Source organism: Periplaneta americana, chromosome 8 (genome assembly GCF_040183065.1).
Source record: "Periplaneta americana isolate PAMFEO1 chromosome 8, P.americana_PAMFEO1_priV1, whole genome shotgun sequence".
In the NCBI taxonomy this organism is placed as follows: domain Eukaryota; kingdom Metazoa; phylum Arthropoda; class Insecta; order Blattodea; family Blattidae; genus Periplaneta; species Periplaneta americana.
This window is the reverse complement of record NC_091124.1, coordinates 134,918,545-134,941,751: the sequence shown is the minus strand read 5'-3', so window position 1 is coordinate 134,941,751 and position 23,207 is coordinate 134,918,545. Positions and strand designations below refer to the sequence as shown.

General features: G+C 36.1%; 1 protein-coding gene across 2 annotated transcripts in view; it reads left to right on the top strand.

The window, feature by feature from the left end:
- The window catches only part of Atg2 (Autophagy-related 2), a 326,693-nt gene that overhangs the window by 196,131 nt on the left and 107,355 nt on the right, over window positions 1-23,207 (top strand). For both annotated transcript variants that reach the window (XM_069833677.1, XM_069833676.1), the window contains exons 25-26: window positions 1,534-2,102; window positions 18,567-18,742. In XM_069833677.1, the coding sequence (XP_069689778.1) occupies window positions 1,534-2,102; window positions 18,567-18,742 (745 nt within the window). The remainder of the gene's footprint in view (window positions 1-1,533; window positions 2,103-18,566; window positions 18,743-23,207) is intronic.

Here is a 23,207-nt window from a genome sequence, read left to right as displayed (position 1 = left end):
TAATCGGTCTCCTAATCAATTCTAAATATTTAATTCAATTTTTTCTTTAATAAAAACCCTAGTTAGGTAGGCTATCATTGAGAAATTGATTGGAAATGCAACAAGACAAATTACATTTTATAAAGGATATAAGTGATGATTAATTATGCTAATTGATGACTTCAGTGCAGTGGAGGATATCATGTCCAGGGTGCTGTTAGGAACTTTTAATTTTCGGAAGACTTCTAAGGACTCCCATGCGATTGTGGCCCTAGCTCCAATCATAATTCCTATAACATCCCAGATCTTGATGTCAAAATCTTACATTTGATCATATATATATATATATATATGTGATAAAAAGTTTATCATACTCTGTGACCACAGACATTTGATAGTGTAATATAGGTCTTAAAGAAGAATCAAAGTTTCCCCTTGCATTACATACATCTTTGACTAGTAATATATTACACTAATCAGACATCAGATGTATACAGTACAAACAATTGTTCTTCCTCTGACACATATTGTCAAATGAGATGTACTGCCTGGTAATAGATGTATAAAACCTCAACCAGAGATGCAAAGGTTATTAATAATATAAATTTTATTGTGATATATGATAATTCTATATGTACAAATTCTAATGTAGCCCTAATAACTGAAATCTCACGAGCCGGCACTGTAGTACATGTTAGAGAAGAAAGCAGTAGAAAAACTTATGAGCTATTAAATATTTCTGGTTAGATTGACAGGAGACGAAGCAGATATGATTTTCTTCTTTTTCTTCTTGATACATTTGTCCAATTTTAGTGAACCAATTATATGAAAGCCACGATATAGCTGTGTTGTCATGATTTTATTCAATGTATTTTTTATACCAATGTATCTCTTGGAGAAGTTTCACATTTCTACCAGAGACCACCATGAAGGACTAGCCATGAGAACCATCTACCCATGGAAATAGGAACTGTAGATGGATGATAAAATGAAATTTTGAGAACATAATATGATGCTGGAATCCAGCTTTATTCCCCTTTCAGACAAAGCCATATTCCTGATACTTTTTGTTTGAAGACTCTATCTCCCTTGACTGGATTTGGGCCAGAGCCAAGTATGGTAACTACTAGACAAAGTATCTCATTGAATAAACTATTGTTGGAATAACTTCTTCCATCCAGAGATCAGGATGTGAATATATTTTACTCTTCCTTTTGCTTAGGTGGCTCGTGGCTGTTTATTTGTAAATACAACCAATAAAATTACACAAATGAAGTGTTCACAATATTAGTGCATGTGCCCCAAGACACAGAACTGTGCATTTTGTATACCTTTAAAAATTAAAACCTAAGTGAATCGTTCACCTAATACAATATAACAAAGTTCTCAACCTCCAAATATGACATGCCAATAGGCTAGCAAATTCATTAGGATTTTTTATTCTTTGAGACGTGACCATTATTGATTTAACCAACAAATTGCATCAGTAGAATATGAATGGAAGTGTCCATGAAGCAAAATTAATACTGAAGACTTGTTTTTTGTTTTGCACAGACCACTGCATCTTCCACTGAAGTCCATGATTACGGTTGGCAGCTTCAGCATCTCCAGCAATATTGCAGCACAAACCAGCACTTCTACCCTCAGATTTATTGCAGAAGATGCTGCACTGTTCATCTCAGACAAGACTGGACCAAGGCATCTTACGACCTCCATAGATCTTCGGAAAGATTATGTGTGTGTATTAGACCTGGGATTATTTGAGCTGTCCCTACGTCTCTCCGACAAGGCTGGAGACCAGAACAAAGGAAGTCCCAGAGTAGATCTCCGTGCTTCTAATAATGTTCTTCACATTCGGACTTGTGCTGATTCAGGAAAAGCTTTAACTGACCTCCTAACATATTTTGCTTCTGATGGTGATCTTATGGACGAAAGTGAAAATTCAGAGAGTAGTGTATTCAATGAAAGTGCAAAAGTGGATCAAGTTCTTGTAAACATGGGTACAGTGGACAATAATCAAAATAATGCTCACAATCTCTCCAAGTCCCAAGTGGAACACGTCCACGACATGATGGAGGAAGCCATGAGAGACACACATGGTATCAGCACCAATGGAAAGTCAAGTAAATATCTATTTTTCTCTCTCTCTCTCTCTCTCTCTCTCTCTCTTTTTTCCGTCAGCTTTCTTATTGTCGTAATAAAAATCATCATTATGACAATTTATTACGAAAGTACTTACATTATGCTCTGTTCTGTATGATACAGATGGAATTGTAAACCATGTAATGGGGCCTAGGTTTTGTTACTACAGGGTGGACCATTTAAGTTGATACTGTACAATATCTCCAAAACTAAGCGTTGTAGAAATAAATGTCTTGAATAAAAATTGCTTGATATTATGGGGGAGAGTAAATACCATTTGTCGTGTTTTATTTGGAGGACGTTGTGATGGTTATTTTAGGGTCAATTTAATTTTTTAAATAGGAACCTACATTTTTATGTTGTTTTCTCATTCCTCATAAAAAACTAAACAACTTTTGTATGAAGCACTTTGCAATTGTTCTTACACCAACGTAAATAACAACAAAAATTATGAATGGCTGTGTACGAAGAGCACAAAGAATGGTTGGACTCATTCGCATCACAGTAGGCGAGGAGGCAATGAAACATTGTGTCCGTTGTTTTGTTTACTTTTCACGGTAGGACAGTTTCCTTGTATCTGTCGTTAGTGTACTTGCAGTCGCCTTCGAGTCCAGGTGGATCCACTGGTGGTACGTACCTACAATTAGCGATTACCGAGTAACAACCATCAGTTCCATGCAAGTTGTTTAAAGGCCCATTCACAATGAAATTAAACATAACCATAACATAAACACAGAAGTTTGCGCCCAGCCTACCAAATGGGATCATTCACAATGATTCACATAAGCATTGACATAAACATTACCGTAAGACGTTAACATGAAAGTTTGCAAACTCCAAACTTTCATTCTTATGCTTACGTGATTTGCAAACAGAACACAATCGTGGAGTGCTGAAGTATACGACAGAATATGAGGAAATGGCGTCGTTGTTATGTTTCCATGGTTACCGAGTTCTTCTATTAGGAAACCTTTACGCATACACAAGAATAGCTTGTTCCACATCTCTCCTAGATTCCCCGTAAATGAGAACCATTTCTACTTTTTCTTGTTGAGAAAGTAGGTCCATTTCAACCCACAGACAACTGAGCACGCTTCAAATGTTAAACGACTTGCATGGAACTGATGGTTGTTACTCGGTAATCACTAATTGTATGTACGTACCACCAGTGAATCCACCTGGACTCGAAGGCGACTGCAAGTACACTAACGACAGATACAAGGAAATCGTCCTACTGTGGATGTAAACAAAACAACGGACACAATGTCTCATTGCCTCCTCGCCTACTGTGATGCTGGACTGTTTCGAATGGGTCCAACCATTCTTTGCGCTCTTCGTACACAGCCATTCATAATTTTTGTTGTTATTTACGTTGGTGTAAGAACAATTGCAAAGTGCTTCATACAAAAGTTGTTTAATTTTTTATGAGGAATGAGAAAACAACATAAAAAATGTAGGTTCCTATTTAAAAAAATTAAATTGACCCTAAAATAACCATCACAACGTCCTCCAAATAAAACACGACAAATGGCATTTACTTTCCCCATAATATCAAGCAACTTTTATTCAAGACATTTATTTCTACAACTCTTAGTTTTGGAGATATTGTACAGTATCAACTTAAATGGTCCACCCCGTATATTTTACAGTGTATTGGTTAGGTACTGACATTGTGACCCTTTGTTTTATATTTTCAAATTCGTCACTCTTGCGACAATAACATTTACAGAGAAATACTAGCTTAAAACTAGCATTGCATTTAGTCATTTCATCCATTACAGCCTACTGTTCGGCTACTTTTTCAGTTTATATAACATGAATATTCAAATGCCTTTATAAAAGTTTCAGTAAAGCAGGCTTATAAATTGTAAGGAGCCAATTAGGCCTAGTTTGTATTTCACTTTAACTACAGTATAACCCCATTAATACGCTCATCAAGGGACTGTGGCCTTAAGGCATTATAAGCAGGACAGCACTATAGATTGGAAATTATTTATGAAATGGGAAAACCAAGTTTGACACCACTTCATAGAAAACACATTATTATACTGTTCATAGTTACAAATATATTACTGTTAATTTATAGCACAAAACATTAGGAGTTTATGTAATTCCTATATTAGATGTGTTCTTGTACATGCAGAAGCACCTTTATATCATCACCTTTGTTTATTCATCTGTCCATAAAACTGCATAGGTACGGTAACCTATTTCTCACTAATTAAATTTTATTTAACATATGCAGTTTTGGGTTGATAAATCGAAATTGAATGACAATCTGTTTATTATTATTTTTTTTGTGTGTGCGTGCGTGCGTGTGTCCATTTACGATTAAATTCTATTTACACTCGTCCAAATGGCGAATTTATGAATTTTCTTGGTGGGTGTTACACTGACTAATTCAACGTCCTGTTATGAAACTGTAGAGTAATAGGCCTATTCCTATGTAGATTTTTGGGTATTCTATCATGTCCTGAAACTTAAAATATTTCAATGTTTTGGAAGTACATAAGGTCACATCATCAATTCCTGAGGGCAAGCAGGTACGACCTGAAGAATCACATAGTCTGTTGGCTCATTGTGCTTGGCTGCTCCAAACAACATAACAGGTCCAATAGAGTACATATATGATCCTAGGTCGTACATATTTGCCCTGATGATGAAATCTGCATGTATTTCCGAAACAATGCAGATTTTAAGTTTCAAAGTTTCAGGACATGGTGGTAGAATATCCAAGAGCCTGCATCTGAATATAATCACCATAAAAGCCTAGAAACTCTTATAATAATATGTATAATAATGTGGTTAGTTGTATGTAACTATGAAATTTAAATTTATCTAACAAAAAAAAACATTTTTAACATTCCATTGTTATGAAAGAGCTTTTATTATATTTTTAGGGAAATATTATGCAAATTAGTTATTACATATACTATGTATGTTGTATTCCATTCCTTGTTCTATTGTTTATAATGCTTCCACATACATGGAAATTTTTAAGTCCCAATTGTTGCTGAAATTGTTAATTCTTTTTTTAAATTGCCGTATTCTCAATAGTAGTTTAAACTAAGTCTAATATACTGTAAGTTTAAACTGTGGTTTAAACAAAAAAAAAAATCTCAATTTCAATTTAACTACCTTTTTGGTTTAAACACCAATTTAGTTTAAACCACCAAATTTGATAGTTTAAATTATGCGAGATGGTTAAACTTCGTACTACAATCTAAAAGCTAACTGTTTATTTTAGAAAAATATTGCTAGTAATTTGTGAGTGATGGAGAAATTTTATGGAAGTTTTTAATGAAACTGAAGATGAAAATATAAGAATTTTACCCAGAGAGAGAACTTTTAGACCAAGAGTAAGTAATTTTCAAGAATGGAATGGAAGTGAGTCTTTTAATAGGTTTGGACTCCACAAGGATACTGCAAACATGGTTTGAAATCAAATAGAAGACAGAATCAAATCATCTACAGACAGAAACCATGCTCTTTCTCCAGATGACAAACTTTTTACAGCCTTAACGTATTATGCATGAGGAAATTTTCAAATAAATGTTGAGGATCATTATAGCATACACCAGAGTACTGTAAGTAAAGTGATACATGAAGTTTCGCAGACAATAGCAGGATTATCACAAAGATATATTAAAATGTCATCTACAAGCGAAGAGATTAACACTGTGAAGCATGATTTGTTATCAAAAAGCAGGATTCCCTCTGTGTATGGAAGCAGTTGACTGTACACACATAACAATTCAGTTATGATGATGCAGAAATCTATGGGAACCATAAAGGTTTCTTTTCTTTGAATGTTCAAACAGGGAGTAACTCAAAATATCAAATCAGAGATCTAGTTTGTCGTTGGCACATGATTCACCTATCTTTAGATCTTCCAGAATTTGTGCTAGATTTGAAAGTGGAGAATTTTGAAAAAAAAATGTGCTAGTTGGGGATAGTGGCTACATGCTAAAGAACTATTTAGTAACACCACTCGCTAATCCACAAACATCAGCTGAACAGTTGTTTCAAGAATCATTGACAAGAACAAGAAATCATGTGCAATTCACCTATGGTATATGGAAAAGAAGATTTCCAGTACTAGCGATAGGAATTGGATTAAACCTAAAAATAGTTGAATTTTCATGTTATATTCTTCTAAAATTTGTAGCTTTCTACAAGATTCGGATCACTTGTCACATCTACTGCATCGGAATCATGCTTTGATTTGATTCACATCTGTGGAGTAACGTTTAGCGTGTCTAGCTGCGAAACCAAGTGGCCTGGCTTCGATTCCCAATCAGGGCAAGTTACCTGGTTGAGTTCTTTCCAGAGTTTTCCCCTCAACCCAATATGAGCAAATGCTGGGTAACTTTCGGTGTTGGACCCCGGACTCATTTCACTGGCATTATCACCTTCATCTCATTCAGATGCTAAATAACCTAAGATGTTGATAAAGCTTCGTAAAATAACCTACTAAAAAAACTACATTGATTTGTTGCTGTCCACTTACGACCCCATTCATTCTGCCCAAGGGCAGGTCTTTCATTGTAAACCCAGCATTCTCCAGTCTTTCCTATTTTCTGCCTTCCTCTTTGCCTCTGCATTTGATCCGTATATCTTAATGTCGTCTATCATCTGATATCGTCTTCTGCCTCAAACTCTGTTTCAAGCTGTTTCCTTGCCTCATTTTTTTTTTTTTTTTTTTTGCAGTGACTAAATCTGTTTTTTGTTGTCTAAAATATCCTTTCTTTCCTTTACTAGTTCCAAAATTAATCTGCATTCCTCTTCCCTGAAATTTTTAGCCCTTTCGCTTGTTTTATCCATTTTATTAAATTATATTTCAAAGCCTGTCATATTCCTACAAGCCAAGAAATGAAACTCTGATTTCAGTGTTTTTTTTTTTTTGCGTCATCATAATACAATAATATGAATATAATTAATATTATTTAATTTGTAAGGTATGAAATAAAATATTGATCTTCAATACAAAATAACATAAAATAAATTACCTATTAACAACAATTAACATATAATTTTACTGGTGAACAATTAGAAATACAGGATTGTCAACTGATTAGTTGTGGTAAAGTAAAATCTTTGGAACCTTTTTGTCATTGTTATATTATTGAGATTCGTTTGTTTCATTGTTGTGATAACCTTAAATGTATAATATGAGAATCCAGTTCTATTTAGTTTAATGAAACCTAGAAGTTAGGCTAATCATTCTTTTTATTACTATAACAATTTATTAAACTAAATACTTATCATGGAATGCATTCTACGTCCTGAAAGATTCACTCTGTCCTGATGAAATAAATGCATCTATAGAATGGATTCATTGGTTTACGACTTTCGAAAACTTAATTTTTTCAGCAAAAATGGAGGAAACCGACAAACTGAAGGTACTTATCAATTTTATTTCTCCTTCTATATATGAATACATAAGTGAATGTAGTAATTATTATGATATGACCACTGATATTTTTAAGAATATTTATACAAAACCTGTGAACAAAGTTTTCGCACGACATAAACTCAAAAGTAAACATCAAGAACCTGGAGGAACAATTGACATATCTAGAATCACTTAAACGTCTGGCTAAAGATTGTAACTTCAAGACTGTTACTGCTGAAGTTAACATGAACAAATGTATTCGAGATGCTTTCATAGACGGCCTTCACTCAGCTCATATTCGTCAGAGGTTAATGGAAAATAGCATTCTTTCCTTGGAAGAAGCATTCAGTCAAGCCAGACCATCGAACTTGCCAACTTCAATCTCAACAGTACTTAACACCAACGTCAGTGAATGCTGCCATCAACAACGAATCTGAGTTCCAGATACATTTAAAATGATGTTGGAAGCTAAATCTATCTGACGCAGCCACTATCAACCCGGAATGTTACTACTGTGGTCTACCAAAGCATAACAGAGCTGTCTGTCCTGCCAGAGAGGTAATTTGTAGAGCATGTGGAATCAAGAGTCATGGGTCATTATCAGAAAGTATGCAAGCAAAAGTTTAGACCTAGAACTTCTAGAGGTTCACGATCTACAACTCAATTTTCTAACTGTATTGCTTCATTACCTTCATGCTTAGAGAAGGCAGTCATTGCATCCCTAAGTGGTTCCAAGATCTTTGGCTTGATCGATGCAGGAAGTTCAGCAGTTTCATTAATGAGCATGCAGTTCACAGACTTAAAATTCCTGTCATCCCATGTGAAGGAGAAGTGTCCATGGCCTCTACATCTCTTCATTCTTAAGTGAAAGGGCAATGCAAAATCGATCTTCGTATCAAAGGTTATGATTACAAAGACCTCACAGTCAGTATTCTGCCGAATCTCTGTTCAGATATTTTTGTAGGTCACGATGTTTTGAAGCGGCATTCAATGTCCAAGTTCAATTCGAAGGAGAAAATGCCGCTCTAAACATTTGCAGTGTTGTAGCAGCTAAAATGGAACCACCTCAACTTCTTACTAATCTGTTACTTGACTAAGCCAGTAACCATCAAATCTCGTAGGCATTCTGATTCTGATTTAAAATTCATTGAAGTTGAAGTACAGCATTTATTGAGGGAAGGCATCATCGAAGAGAGTGTTTCACCATGGAGAGCTCAAGTCTTGGCAGTGTCCTCAGAAAACCATCGACGTAGGATGGTACAGTAGTTGATTATTCACAAACAATAAATCGACAGAGTTAGATGCATTTTCAATGCCCCGAATAAATGATATCGTAAATAGAGTTGCTTTTTATCAGGTATATAGTTCGGTAGATCTGCGCAGTGCATATCATCAGATCCCAGTCAGGCAAGAAGATAAGCCTATGAAGCATATGGGAAGCTCTTTCAGTTTTACTCATATTCCATTTGCAGTATAGAATGGAGTTGCAGCCTTTCAAAGGACTATTGCTGGGATAGTAACAGCTGAATGTGTAGAAGGGTGTAGAAGTTTACTTGGATGACATAACCATCTGTGGTAGCTTTCAAGAAGAACACGATAGGAATTTAGATAAATTCATGAAGACCATTTCCAAATATAACCTTACTTTGAACCTTGAAAAGAGCTCTTTTTCATTGACAACAATTCACCTTTTGGGATACATTATCAGTCATAAATCTGTAAGACCAGACTCTGATTGACTACAACCTCTCTGAAATTTGCCTGTTTCTAATAATATTACTTCACTCAGACGCACACTTGCCATGTTTTCTCATTATGCACAATTTATTCCAAAACTTGCTGAAAAAAATACAATGTATAACTAGAAGTACATTCTCTTTGAGCTCTGAAGTGACAAGGACATTAAAAGACTTGAAATCAGACATTCAAAATGCTGTCGTCTCATCACTTGACAATAAAGCTACTTTTACTATAAAGACAGATGCTTCAGATTACGCAATTGAAGCTACTCTGTCTCAAAATAATAGACCTAACACCTTTTTGAGATCGCTTTCTTTATCAGAACATCATTCATCTGTTGAAAAAGAGGCTTATGCTGTAGTAGAAGCTTTGAGAAAGTGGAGACACAATCTCCTTGGCAAACACTTTCGTCTCATAACAGATCAACGATCTGTCTCATTTATGTTCGACTGTAATTACCCAGGAAAAATAAAAAAGGAGGAAATCATGTGGTGGAGATTAGAACTCTCTAGTTACAAGTATGATATAATATATCAATCTGGGAAAGAAAATAGAATGGCAGACGCTTTATCACGAATATGCTCGGCATTTGGAAGAAGTTTATCTTAGCTGAGTTCTCTGCATAAAAATCTTTGCCACCCAGGAGAGACAAGAATGAACCATTGGATATGCAGCAAAAGTCTTCCCTTTTCACTTGAAGAAATTCGTAAAGTAACATCTTCATGCTGTGTTTGTGCTGAAGTTAAACCATGTTTCTACAAACACGAAGGTCATCTTGTAAAAGCCACTCAGCCTTTTGAGAGGATAAACATGGACTTCAAAGTCCCTTACCTTCTATTCCTAGAAATCGTTACCTTCTTATTCTTGTTGATGAATTCTCTCAGTTTCCTTTTGCTTTCCCCTGCCAGAATATGACTGCCAGAAACGTTATCTTGAAGCTCAAGGCACTTTTCTCTTTGTTTGGCATTCCTGCATATGTCCATTCTGATAGAGGTTCGAACTTGATGTTTCAAGAATTCAAGTCCTTTCTCTGTGCTGTAGGTGTTGCCTCGAATAGAACTACATCCTACAATCCACAAGGTAATGGGCAAGGAGAACGTTATGAAGGGATAGTCTGAAAGACAATTCAACTAGCCCTAGGAAATGGAAATTTGACAATGCCAGATGGGAAGAAGTCTTACATTCTATTCGCTCATTGTTATGTACGTGTACCAATGCAACACAACACGAGCGACTGTTCAGCTTTTCGAGAAGATCAAGCTATGGGATGACGATGTCATCATGGATGATGAACCTCAAACCTGTCCTAATGAAGCAACCTGTTCGTTATTCACAGTACGAACCTATTGTTGAAGTATTTTTATTGAAAGGAAACTCTGAGTACTCACACGTAAGATTGCCTGATGGAAGAGAGACAACAGTGTCCACAAGACATCTGGCACCTCTGGGAAGTAATCTAGAGGAAAGAGTTCCATTCTCTATTCAAGATGCAGAGACACAAGAACCATTTTTACCTGATCAGACCCAGGAAGTTAGGAATATGGACAACCCTATTTCTTTACTTGAAGATGATCTTCGAAACCAGCAACCTCCTAGACGAAGTGCTCGTGAACATCGCCCTCCAGCTTATTTAGCAGACTATACTACATAGGTGGGGTAAATGTGGTAGAGTAAATTCTTTGGAACCTCTCTGTAATTACAACCTCTTTGTCAGTGCTATAGTATTGAGATTCTTTTGTTTTCTTGTTGTGATAAACTTAAATGTATAATATGAGAATCCAGTTCTATTTAGTTTAATACAGCCTAGAAGTCAGGCTAATCATTCTCCTTGTTACTGTAACATTGGTTTAAACTCAGGATGTGAAGCAATAGTTTAAACTAATCTACCTTCCAGAAAGTGTTGAAAATATGGAGGATGATTTAAGCTATAGATTAAATTGGAAGCAGGTTAAATTAAACTTAGTTTAAACTACTATTGAGAATATGGCCCTAAGTGACACAAAATAATAAAAAATAGATGACTTTACCGTTGCCAATAACCATAAATGTTCTAAAAATATAAAGAAAATTGATAAAAAACGTAAAGAAAGGATATTCATTTAATCATAGTGTTCTGCCCAAGGGTAGGTCTTTCACTACAAACCCAGCATTCTCCAGTCTTTACTATTTTCTGCCTTTTTCTTTGAAAAAGCATATAAAGAAAGAATAAATATGGATAGTAAAGAAAATAAACATACAATTTTCAATGCAGATTTCATACAACAAACTTAACGTAGCACTAGCCAAACAGGAAATCAACAGGCCCAGACAATATACACTCATAATTTATTAAACATTTAAGTACTGATAACATCACCTAAAAACTATGTTGATAAACTCAGTTTATTTCATAATTAGGCTCTAAAATTAACTACTGAAGCAGTAAAAATAACTCTAATTGTTGCTATGCAGATTCTTACGAATACTCATAACATAACTTAATTGGGGAATTGAGAAAAATAAGCACCAATACAGTACGAGATATTAATTTGATTGCCATATACAGGAAATAATGGTATAATATTCAAACTGTGGATATATTAAAAACACAGAAAATTTTTATAACAATAGTACAGGAAATTAAAGAAGACTTAAATATTCCTCAAAGAAAAGAAAATTTGTTAATGAAAGACAACCCATCAATTATCATTTATATAACACACAGTTTGGCCATCATGGACGATGTTAAAAACCTGAAACAGATAAACTTCATTGAATATTCTGGCTGTAGAAACAATTGAGTGGTTACAAATTTAACCATGGATCTCTTATATCACATTTAAGAGGAAATCCTGGATGAACATGTCCTCTCTTTTCATTTATCATCCTGTTGGAGAATATACAACAAATTTTGAAGAAGTAATTACTGCAATTTATGTATATTTGCGAAACCTGTTATATAGATTAAATAAATTTCGAAACACTGCCATATTATCAGAGCCAAAGTTAGCCATACAAGTTACAATTTGAAAACAGTCTACAAAAGAGACTAAATTCACGATTGTAAGAAAATGATATATTACCTAACTATACTACGAAAAAAAAAAAGTGTTTACAGTGGATTCCTTCCTATTGTGTTATGATATAAAGCAAAATGAAACAGCATATTTTTTTGGCTAAAAAGGGCACTGAACTTCTACAACCATCTAATAACGGACTTCCATTTTATTCTGTAAAAGAACATCTAATGAAAAGAAAATTCAGATCTATCCAAAAACAACAAAATTCGAATGTAGCAAAAGATAATCCTGGTAAATTTTGACTAATTCTAAGATAATCCCCCAAGGACCACATTGTTGCAATGAGATCGTGATTGTTAGGCAAGCCACTGCGCAGGATAGGAATTTCCCTTACATCTGCCTCTGTGTGTGTGTGTGTGTGTGTGTGTGTGTGTGTGTGTGTGTGTGTGTGTGTGTGTGTGTGTGTGTGTGTGTGTGTGTGTGTGTGTGTGTGTGTGTGTGTGTGTGTGTGTGTGTGTGTGTGTGTGTGTGTGTGTGTGTGTGTGTGTGTGTGTGTGTGTGTGTGTGTGTGTGTGTGTGTGTGTGTGTGTGTGTGTGTGTGTGTGTGTGTGTGTGTGTGTGTGTGTGTGTGTGTGTGTGTGTGTGTGTGTGTGTGTGTGTGTGTGTGTGTGTGTGTGTGTGTGTGTGTGTGTGTGTGTGTGTGTGTGTGTGTGTGTGTGTGTGTGTGTGTGTGTGTGTGTGTGTGTGTGTGTGTGTGTGTGTGTGTGTGTGTGTGTGTGTGTGTGTGTGTGTGTGTGTGTGTGTGTGTGTGTGTGTGTGTGTGTGTGTGTGTGTGTGTGTGTGTGTGTGTGTGTGTGTGTGTGTGTGTGTGTGTGTGTGTGTGTGTGTGTGTGTGTGTGTGTGTGTGTGTGTGTGTGTGTGTGTGTGTGTGTGTGTGTGTGTGTGTGTGTGTGTGTGTGTGTGTGTGTGTGTGTGTGTGTGTGTGTGTGTGTGTGTGTGTGTGTGTGTGTGTGTGTGTGTGTGTGTGTGTGTGTGTGTGTGTGTGTGTGTGTGTGTGTGTGTGTGTGTGTGTGTGTGTGTGTGTGTGTGTGTGTGTGTGTGTGTGTGTGTGTGTGTGTGTGTGTGTGTGTGTGTGTGTGTGTGTGTGTGTGTGTGTGTGTGTGTGTGTGTGTGTGTGTGTGTGTGTGTGTGTGTGTGTGTGTGTGTGTGTGTGTGTGTGTGTGTGTGTGTGTGTGTGTGTGTGTGTGTGTGTGTGTGTGTGTGTGTGTGTGTGTGTGTGTGTGTGTGTGTGTGTGTGTGTGTGTGTGTGTGTGTGTGTGTGTGTGTGTGTGTGTGTGTGTGTGTGTGTGTGTGTGTGTGTGTGTGTGTGTGTGTGTGTGTGTGTGTGTGTGTGTGTGTGTGTGTGTGTGTGTGTGTGTGTGTGTGTGTGTGTGTGTGTGTGTGTGTGTGTGTGTGTGTGTGTGTGTGTGTGTGTGTGTGTGTGTGTGTGTGTGTGTGTGTGTGTGTGTGTGTGTGTGTGTGTGTGTGTGTGTGTGTGTGTGTGTGTGTGTGTGTGTGTGTGTGTGTGTGTGTGTGTGTGTGTGTGTGTGTGTGTGTGTGTGTGTGTGTGTGTGTGTGTGTGTGTGTGTGTGTGTGTGTGTGTGTGTGTGTGTGTGTGTGTGTGTGTGTGTGTGTGTGTGTGTGTGTGTGTGTGTGTGTGTGTGTGTGTGTGTGTGTGTGTGTGTGTGTGTGTGTGTGTGTGTGTGTGTGTGTGTGTGTGTGTGTGTGTGTGTGTGTGTGTGTGTGTGTGTGTGTGTGTGTGTGTGTGTGTGTGTGTGTGTGTGTGTGTGTGTGTGTGTGTGTGTGTGTGTGTGTGTGTGTGTGTGTGTGTGTGTGTGTGTGTGTGTGTGTGTGTGTGTGTGTGTGTGTGTGTGTGTGTGTGTGTGTGTGTGTGTGTGTGTGTGTGTGTGTGTGTGTGTGTGTGTGTGTGTGTGTGTGTGTGTGTGTGTGTGTGTGTGTGTGTGTGTGTGTGTGTGTGTGTGTGTGTGTGTGTGTGTGTGTGTGTGTGTGTGTGTGTGTGTGTGTGTGTGTGTGTGTGTGTGTGTGTGTGTGTGTGTGTGTGTGTGTGTGTGTGTGTGTGTGTGTGTGTGTGTGTGTGTGTGTGTGTGTGTGTGTGTGTGTGTGTGTGTGTGTGTGTGTGTGTGTGTGTGTGTGTGTGTGTGTGTGTGTGTGTGTGTGTGTGTGTGTGTGTGTGTGTGTGTGTGTGTGTGTGTGTGTGTGTGTGTGTGTGTGTGTGTGTGTGTGTGTGTGTGTGTGTGTGTGTGTGTGTGTGTGTGTGTGTGTGTGTGTGTGTGTGTGTGTGTGTGTGTGTGTGTGTGTGTGTGTGTGTGTGTGTGTGTGTGTGTGTGTGTGTGTGTGTGTGTGTGTGTGTGTGTGTGTGTGTGTGTGTGTGTGTGTGTGTGTGTGTGTGTGTGTGTGTGTGTGTGTGTGTGTGTGTGTGTGTGTGTGTGTGTGTGTGTGTGTGTGTGTGTGTGTGTGTGTGTGTGTGTGTGTGTGTGTGTGTGTGTGTGTGTGTGTGTGTGTGTGTGTGTGTGTGTGTGTGTGTGTGTGTGTGTGTGTGTGTGTGTGTGTGTGTGTGTGTGTGTGTGTGTGTGTGTGTGTGTGTGTGTGTGTGTGTGTGTGTGTGTGTGTGTGTGTGTGTGTGTGTGTGTGTGTGTGTGTGTGTGTGTGTGTGTGTGTGTGTGTGTGTGTGTGTGTGTGTGTGTGTGTGTGTGTGTGTGTGTGTGTGTGTGTGTGTGTGTGTGTGTGTGTGTGTGTTTTTTACAAATGAAGAGCTGAATATGAAACACTAGTTGTCAAATTCTTAGCTTTGGACATCACCCAACCAATGTTCAGCTCGTTACTACAAGTACATCATTTTTGCCATGGTAAAACAAGACACCCTTGAAGTATTATAAAATACAGAAATAACCAAGGAGGTTTAGCTTCAGCAGGTAATAAAACTTATTAGCTTTCATGTAAGTTTATAATCATAGTAATGAAAAGATACTTATGTAGGGAGAATGTTTTGAGATTTGACTTGTTGTGAGTGAGGATGTCTTATTTAAAAAAGGAAAAAAGAAAAGAAAAGATGTTAGTGGTTCAAATGATAGGCAAGACTGCAAGTTTTACAACCATACGTTGCATTTTAATTTTGAAATTAAATTTGAGAGTATGGTTGCAAACCACATAATCTGTATCACAAATGAATTACTACTGTATCATGGAAGGCTAAAATCTCATAGGATGAAATTTATTTTACATAATGTATCAGAATAACTTGAATACATTTTTGATTCTGGTCTTTCATTTTCTTATTGGCATGCAATTTACTATTTTAACAAAGCAAGGATGATCGTTGATGTGGTAAATGATTACATGTGTTAAAAAAAGCTCCTTGCCTTAGTTCCTCATTGGCTGACTTAGTACATATTCCATTTCTTGCTTTAGTCTCATAAACGTATGGGGTTATTAATTTGTAAAGTAATTTGTGTAGGTCTAATTTGTTATAAGGCTATGAAAGTGTACACAAAATAGTTTATATAGATTTAGTTAGTTTCCAATGGCTGGATCTTGACTTAACGTCATCTTTCTTCTCGCTTCCCAGTAGAGGCTTTAATATTTATTTTTGTCTTAGGTTTTATTTATAGTCACTCTGCAAGTCACTTCGCTACCCGTACTGTCTATTGTCTACTGTCTGTTTGGAGTGGTAGATTGTTGTTGATACATTGAATTCCTCCCATCTATTGGCCAATCTGCTTACCCCCATGCCATCTAGTGGCCAAATATTTTGCAGAAAAGTGCAATGGATTTAGAATCTTTATATATAGATTTTCTATAAATAATATTTATGTTTAAGGAGCTTATCAGCACTCATGTCCGCCATGTAAATCATTGAGATCTTGCAAAACATTATCCGAATCTTTTTGTAGTGGAGATGGGAATCAATCAGGCATTTATCTTCTATGTTCTGTTCTTCATCTGGCACATATCGTCAAGTGAGATGTACTGTCTGATAATGGATATCTGCCAGAACCTCATTCAGAGGTATGTGATTTCCTCGCTCATTGGATCTTAATTTTTTAGACTTCTTGTGGGAACATATTTAGTTTATAGTAGGTACCATAGTGGATGATGTGGAAACTTTGCAACAGCATATTTTTTAAGCATGTGCCTAAGATGATGTTCTGTGTACAGTCAATGCAGCATTGTGCCCCAGTCCTGTTTTAGATGGGAGGATCAAATTTCGAACATCTACTGTAGTTTGAGGGATTCTATTTATATTTCCTTATGGAAAGGGCTGTAGCTCTGAAATGCTCTTGTTGCAGACATATGTACATATGGAATTTTTTCATCACCTTCCAATACATGTTTTTATTGTTTTTCCTTTAAATGCCACGACTTTTGCGTGTTTAAAATTTCATATTATATAATTATTTTAGCCTGAAATTGGAGCTCATAAATAGAGCATTTTTCTTGTACTTGTACTTGAGTTTTAAATCTTGTTTCATAAATTGCAAGTTCTGAAATAAAGTTCGATAAAAGTTAGTCTATTTTTAATGTACTGGAACGTAAAATATATACAGGTTGATTTATTACATTATATTTACTATCTTTTCTGTGATTGTGGAAGATGTGCAATTTGAAATTTAATGGTAATCAGTGTTTTTCTTTTCTAGCAGGTACTGCATATAATTCTTTCATGCTACTTGTTTGGAAAATATACAGAGTAATTAAACTGTCATTGTAGCCATCCATCATCGTCCAACTTCAAAAGGAGCTCTTCTGACTTGTCTTAAAACTAAAACAGACTGTATTAAAAGAGTTTTAATATAGGTATGGCAACATTTAGTGAGATATGTGTGAATATTATTAAAGACAGAATTTACATGACAAGAAGTTGCTAAATGGTTTTAGGCGAGATGGTAGAGGCCATGATACTTACAGCACTGAGGTCAACAGATGTCTGTCTTCTGATATTAATTTTGTACTATTATTAATATCAATATATCGATTTATTGATGAGTTTAAAACAGAGGTCCACACCTGTGGAGTAACAGTTAGCGCATCTGGCTGTGGAACCAGGTGGCCCCGGTTCGATTCCTGGTCGGGACAAGTTACCTGGTTGAGTTTTTTCCGAGGTTTTCCCTCAGTCCAATATGAACAAATGCTGGGTAACTATCGGTGTTGGACCCTGGACTCATTTCACCGGCATTATCACCTTCATCACATTCAGACGCTAAATAACCTAAGCTGTTGATAAAACGTCGTAAAATAACCAATTAAAAAAATTAAAACAGAGTGTGTAATGAACAAATGAGACTTAATCGCGTTCCATATACAAACTTCTGTAACTTTTCATGTTGCGAAATCTAAGCATGCTATGCAGTATGCCAGGAGTATAACAGTTATCATGAAAGTAGCAACTGTCTGTCTGTCTGTCTTTCTATCTATCTATCTATCTATCTATCTATCTATCTATCTATCTATCTATCTATCTATCTATCTATCTATCTATCTATCTATCTATCTATCTGTCTATATATCTGTCTATCTATCTATCTATCTATCTATCTATCTATCTATCTATCTATCTATCTATCTATCTATCTATCTATCTATCTACCTACCTACCTATCCATCTACCTACCTACCTTATCTTATCTTATCTTATCTATCTCGTCTGTCTGGTCGTCCGTCCGCCCGCCTTTCTATCGTGACCAAACATCCTCTTTTGTCGGGACATTTCCTCCTTTTCAGGCCTTTGTCCGGGGTCTGGCCGGATGTTAAAAAAAATGAAGAAATGTCCTTTCCGTAACTTGTATGCCTGATATTTTGAATTATCTGATTTGACGTCTTTTTCAAGTAACTTGCCTGTAGATAGCAGCAGCATCAATGGAATATACTCTTTGCAAACGATCATATTAACTCTCTTTGCTGCCCCTTGTTATGTCGTTGCTCACAGGTAGCTAGTAAATCGAGAGATTGAGGTGTGAATGTAAATCTAAAAAGATTTCTGTCCTCTTTAATAATTATAATTCCCTTGATTTTCATATGTAAACTGTACAATTATTAAGTTTTTCATCATTATTTTGTAATAAAATAGATATTAACATACTTTTAAGTGTGATATAAGCCTAAATATGTACTGTAAATGTTTTGTAATAGAATAGATATTGACGTAATTTAAAGTATAATAAAGTATGGAACATTATGTACTGTCCATACTTCTTGCTTTATTACACTCTAAATGTCAAGAAATTAGTGATTTAATAACTTCGTTTTATTTTTAGGATCTGTGCGCTCAAGTCAGAACAAACAGGGAGTGGAGGTATTTTTTTTCCCTGATGAGAATCATCCACTACCTGCCAAACCTCTGAATGACTCCGAATTATGTCAGGATGAGGATGATGACAACTGGGAGGATGATTTCTGTATTTTGGATAAAGAAGCTGGCTCGGGAATCTTGGTAAGTTTGACACTATACCATTGACAATATTGGCCCTGCTGTAATCAGATGTGAATCATCAAGTGAACAGTCTGCTCCCGGTATGAAATGAGTATCTAGTGGTACCAGTTGCTACATCAATCTAACGTAATTAAAATCAACACTTAGTGCAAGTGTTCTGGAAATGTCAGTCACCTTGTCAAGAATGCACTCCTCTTGAATAATTTCTGAGATAGACACTTGCACATGTGTTGGATTACTGCTGGAAGACTGAGTTACTGTGGAACAACTGCCATCACAGGGTAAGGACAATGCTTGCTGATATCCTAAAACAACAAGGATTAGAAGTCCTTGAAGAAGTCATTGTATCTTGGAAGATAATTCGACAAGACAAGCAGATATTGTTGCCATTGATACCTCTGCAAATACATCTGTAACTTTTTAAAATCAAAGGGATTCACATTTTACAATGTTGATACAATCCTTAGACAAATTCTAAAGGATTCAATTCATTTCTGCAATTTCATCTTTAATTTTATTTTGAAAATTATTGCGTGTATTTTCATTGTTTCATTGTAAACTTTTATATATGTATTTGTTTTCTGGATCCTTGTGGTCACTCTTATTGAAGGGCAAATGGTTTTATCTTATAAATTCGATATATATATATATATATATATATATCTGTGTGTGTGTGTGTGTGGTCACTCTTATTAAAGGGAAAATGGTTTTATTTTATAAATTCGATATATATATATACTTGGTAAAAAAGAAAGAGAATTCAATTTCCAATACAATGGCCAACACCTTCCTAGGACTTATGAATCCAAATATCTTGGAGTTATTTTCGATAGTAAGTTAACATGGAGCAACCATTTGAAATACATTTCTGAAAAACTCGTAAAAGATTCTCCCTTCTAAAAAGACTAGCAGGAAAGAAATGGGGATGCTCTAGGAATACTTTGAACATTACATACAAAATGTTTATACAGCCAGTGCTGACATACTGCGGAGAAATTTTAATTACTTCACCTTTCATAAACAAAATAGAATATGTTCAAAACCAAGCTCTCAGACTCATTACTGGTAGAATCAAAACAACTCCAATAGATTCTATGAGATTCCTCACTAATATTAACAGCATCAAAATAGCAATAGAAGAAAAAGCACTGATTCAATATGAAAAAGTTATTAGATTACCAGGAAACAATTGGCATTCATACAGTCCTCTCTGTAGATTGAAAACTCAAAAAAGTTTCATATCCATTGTTCAAGAATTAAAACAGAAAATCAATATCCCGAATTTAAAAGAAAACCTACAAATTAAACCAAACCCTTTAACTCTATTAAATATAGAATATAATGTAAATTTAACAGAAGAAATACTAAAATCAGAAGTAAACACTGAAATACTAAAACAATTGTTTTTAGAGACAATTAATATTAGGTACCCTCCACAAAACTGGCTTCATTTATACACTGACGGATCCTTGATCTCCAGAGAACAAGGTGCCGGTGCAGGTGTTACGTGCTGTCTCTTCTCACTTTATAGATCTCTTGGGTATGGAACAACAAGTTTTGATGGAGAAATCATTGCAATAAGTGAAAGTCTCAGGAATCTTCTATGCCACATCAATAAATTAAAAAGTGCAGTTATATTGTCAGACTCCAAAGCAGCTATTCTATCAATATTCTCTAAACACACACCTTCATCTCAAACAGCAGAAATAACTAAAATGCCCTCTCAATTAATATCACTCAATAAAAGAATTGTATCCCAATGGATACCATCCCATTGTGGAATCCTGGGAAACGAGAATGCGGATGCTTTAGCAAAGAAGGGCAGCACTGCTACTTACAGACCTGTTACTAAATCTGCGTATTACTCTGTGAAAAGATTGATTAAACCTACATACTTAGACTTCAACAAACAAAATTTGATAACACAATCCCAAGGGAAAAAATGGAACTCTCTGCATCAAAATCCACAGTTAATTCCCGATTTACCGCGAAAATCGTCTGTAGCTGCATTTAGATTGGCAACAGGCCATGATTGTTTGGCCAAACACCTGCATAGAATTGGAATATATCAGTCCCCGAACTGCCCATTGTGCAACTCAAACCAAGAAATGGATTCGGAACACCTCAAAATCTGTGCTTCAGTGGCTGGCCATGATAATATCTTTGAAAAATATTGGAGTGCAAGAGGTCAAATGACTTTATTGTCAAACGCCTGGCATTAGAAAACAACAACGACATATATATATATATATATATATATATATATATATATATATATATATATATATATCCCTGTTGTGAGTGAGATATTTACCAGATCCTGCAGTTTATGGGGATTTATCTCATAGTCCTTCTCCTTGATATGTCCTTGTAAAAAATCACAGTTTAAGATCAAAGTATCCAAATTATAATTTATTATCAGATCATAAAACACAGATTCCAACACACACTTGAAATAACCGACAGTGTGTGTAGTTGCGTTGTCTTCTTGAAAATACCTATAGAATTTTTCTTCAAGTACTGTATTCATTAAATAATGGTATAAAATATTTCTAATATAGGTTTCTACTCTTAAATATAAAATTCTACAATTCTTTTCGCACTAACACACCATATCAGTATCATCAAGCCTCATGTTGATCTGGTTGGTGCAGTTGATATAGTGCTTGCCTTCTATGCCCGAGGTTGCGGGTTCGATCCCAAGCCAGATCCATGGCATTTAAGTGTGCTTAAATGCGACAGGCTCATGTCAGTAGATTTACTGGCATGTAAAAGAACACCTGCGGGACAAATTTCCGGCACAGGTGGTGCTGATATAACCTCGGCAGTTGTAAGCATCGTTAAATAAAACAACATAACATCAAGCCTCATTATTAAGATACTCTTCCTCAATTAAAACACACGTCTTCGTTGGATCTGTCTAGGGAAACTCTCATATATCGACCTTATTTTTACTAAAGTTAAGTTTGTGAGGTGCGGTAACTTTAAGTAAATTTCTTATTAATATAATCTGGTATTATCGTTTTTATACATAAATATATGTTGTTTTAACAAATACCTCACATAAATCGCACTAAACCATAACAACCAACATAGTGATGGAAGATATGTTTTTCACAATACATAAATATTCATAAAGAACAATGAGAGTTCTGTTTGTTAGGAAGAAATGCATTCATAAACAAAATACAGAGTAACTCAATCTGTAAGAATTTTAAGAGTGATGTGATAGCTAAATAGTATGTTTTTTGTTACACCATAATTATATCAAGATAATGTATTACAAAAAGATCGAATTTGTGATTTTCACGAAAATACACTGTCAGTATCTGATACCGAAATACTGATTTTGGACCTGGCTGGCTGGCTGGCTGGCTGACTGACTGACTGACTGACTGACTGACTGACCGACCGACCGACCGACCGACCGACCGACCGACGGACTGACTTATTTACTTCTGCTAAACTGTCGAATTTTGTTTATATTTGGTATTTATGAGTCAGTTGATCTAAAAATGATATGAAATATAATAATTTTAGTAAAAAGTTATACTCTTACTGCTTTCTGGTTGGGCTCATGTATGGGGTTACTTTGTCAACAATATGACATTGAAACATGTGTTCAGGTTCCTGCCTAGCAACAGTGCTGTTAGCCACTGGCGTAGCTCAGTCGGCTGAGGTGCTTGCCTCCCTGCACTTGGGCATGGATTCAATTCCCGCTTGAGTTGATTGCCTGGTTGGGTTTTTTCCGAGGTTTTCCCCAACTGTCAGGTAATCTATGGCGAATTCTCGGCCTCATCTCGTCAAATACTGTCTCACTATCACCAATCCCATAGACACTAAATAACCTAGTAGTTGATACAGCATCGTTAAATAACCAAATAAAAAAACAGTGCTGTTCTAATGGTTCTTAGTTTGAAGTAAAAAAACCACATGATGACAATTTAGTCCAAATCAAAACCAATGATTCTCTGTGTTTCATCTATTAGGCCTACATAGAATAAAATGACAAATGAAGTGGCATCATAAATATACATTATTAAAATATTATCATAAAAATCGTCTGAAATATAAAGAAGAACATGTTCATCCTACCAGAAAAATTTGACATGTTCTTTAACTGTACCTAAAAATGTTACACCACCACTGGAATAAATCATAGCCAAAGTTACGGGCCAAGGTTATACAATTCTATTTTGGTAATAAATCCTGACATAGGACTACGTTATTTTGAGTTTAATAAATTAAAAAAAAAATAAATGATTTATTATTCATGTTTTTTTTTTCCTTCTTAATTTCAATATACTATTTATTCATTCCAACTTATATTCTATTCTTGACTTGATTCTCTACTTTTATCTGCGTAATTATCCTTGTTTTGTAATAATTGTATTGGGTTTGTAATTTTATTGAATCTGTTATGTTCAAGACAGCTATTTATTGAATTAATGGAAAAAGCACCAAA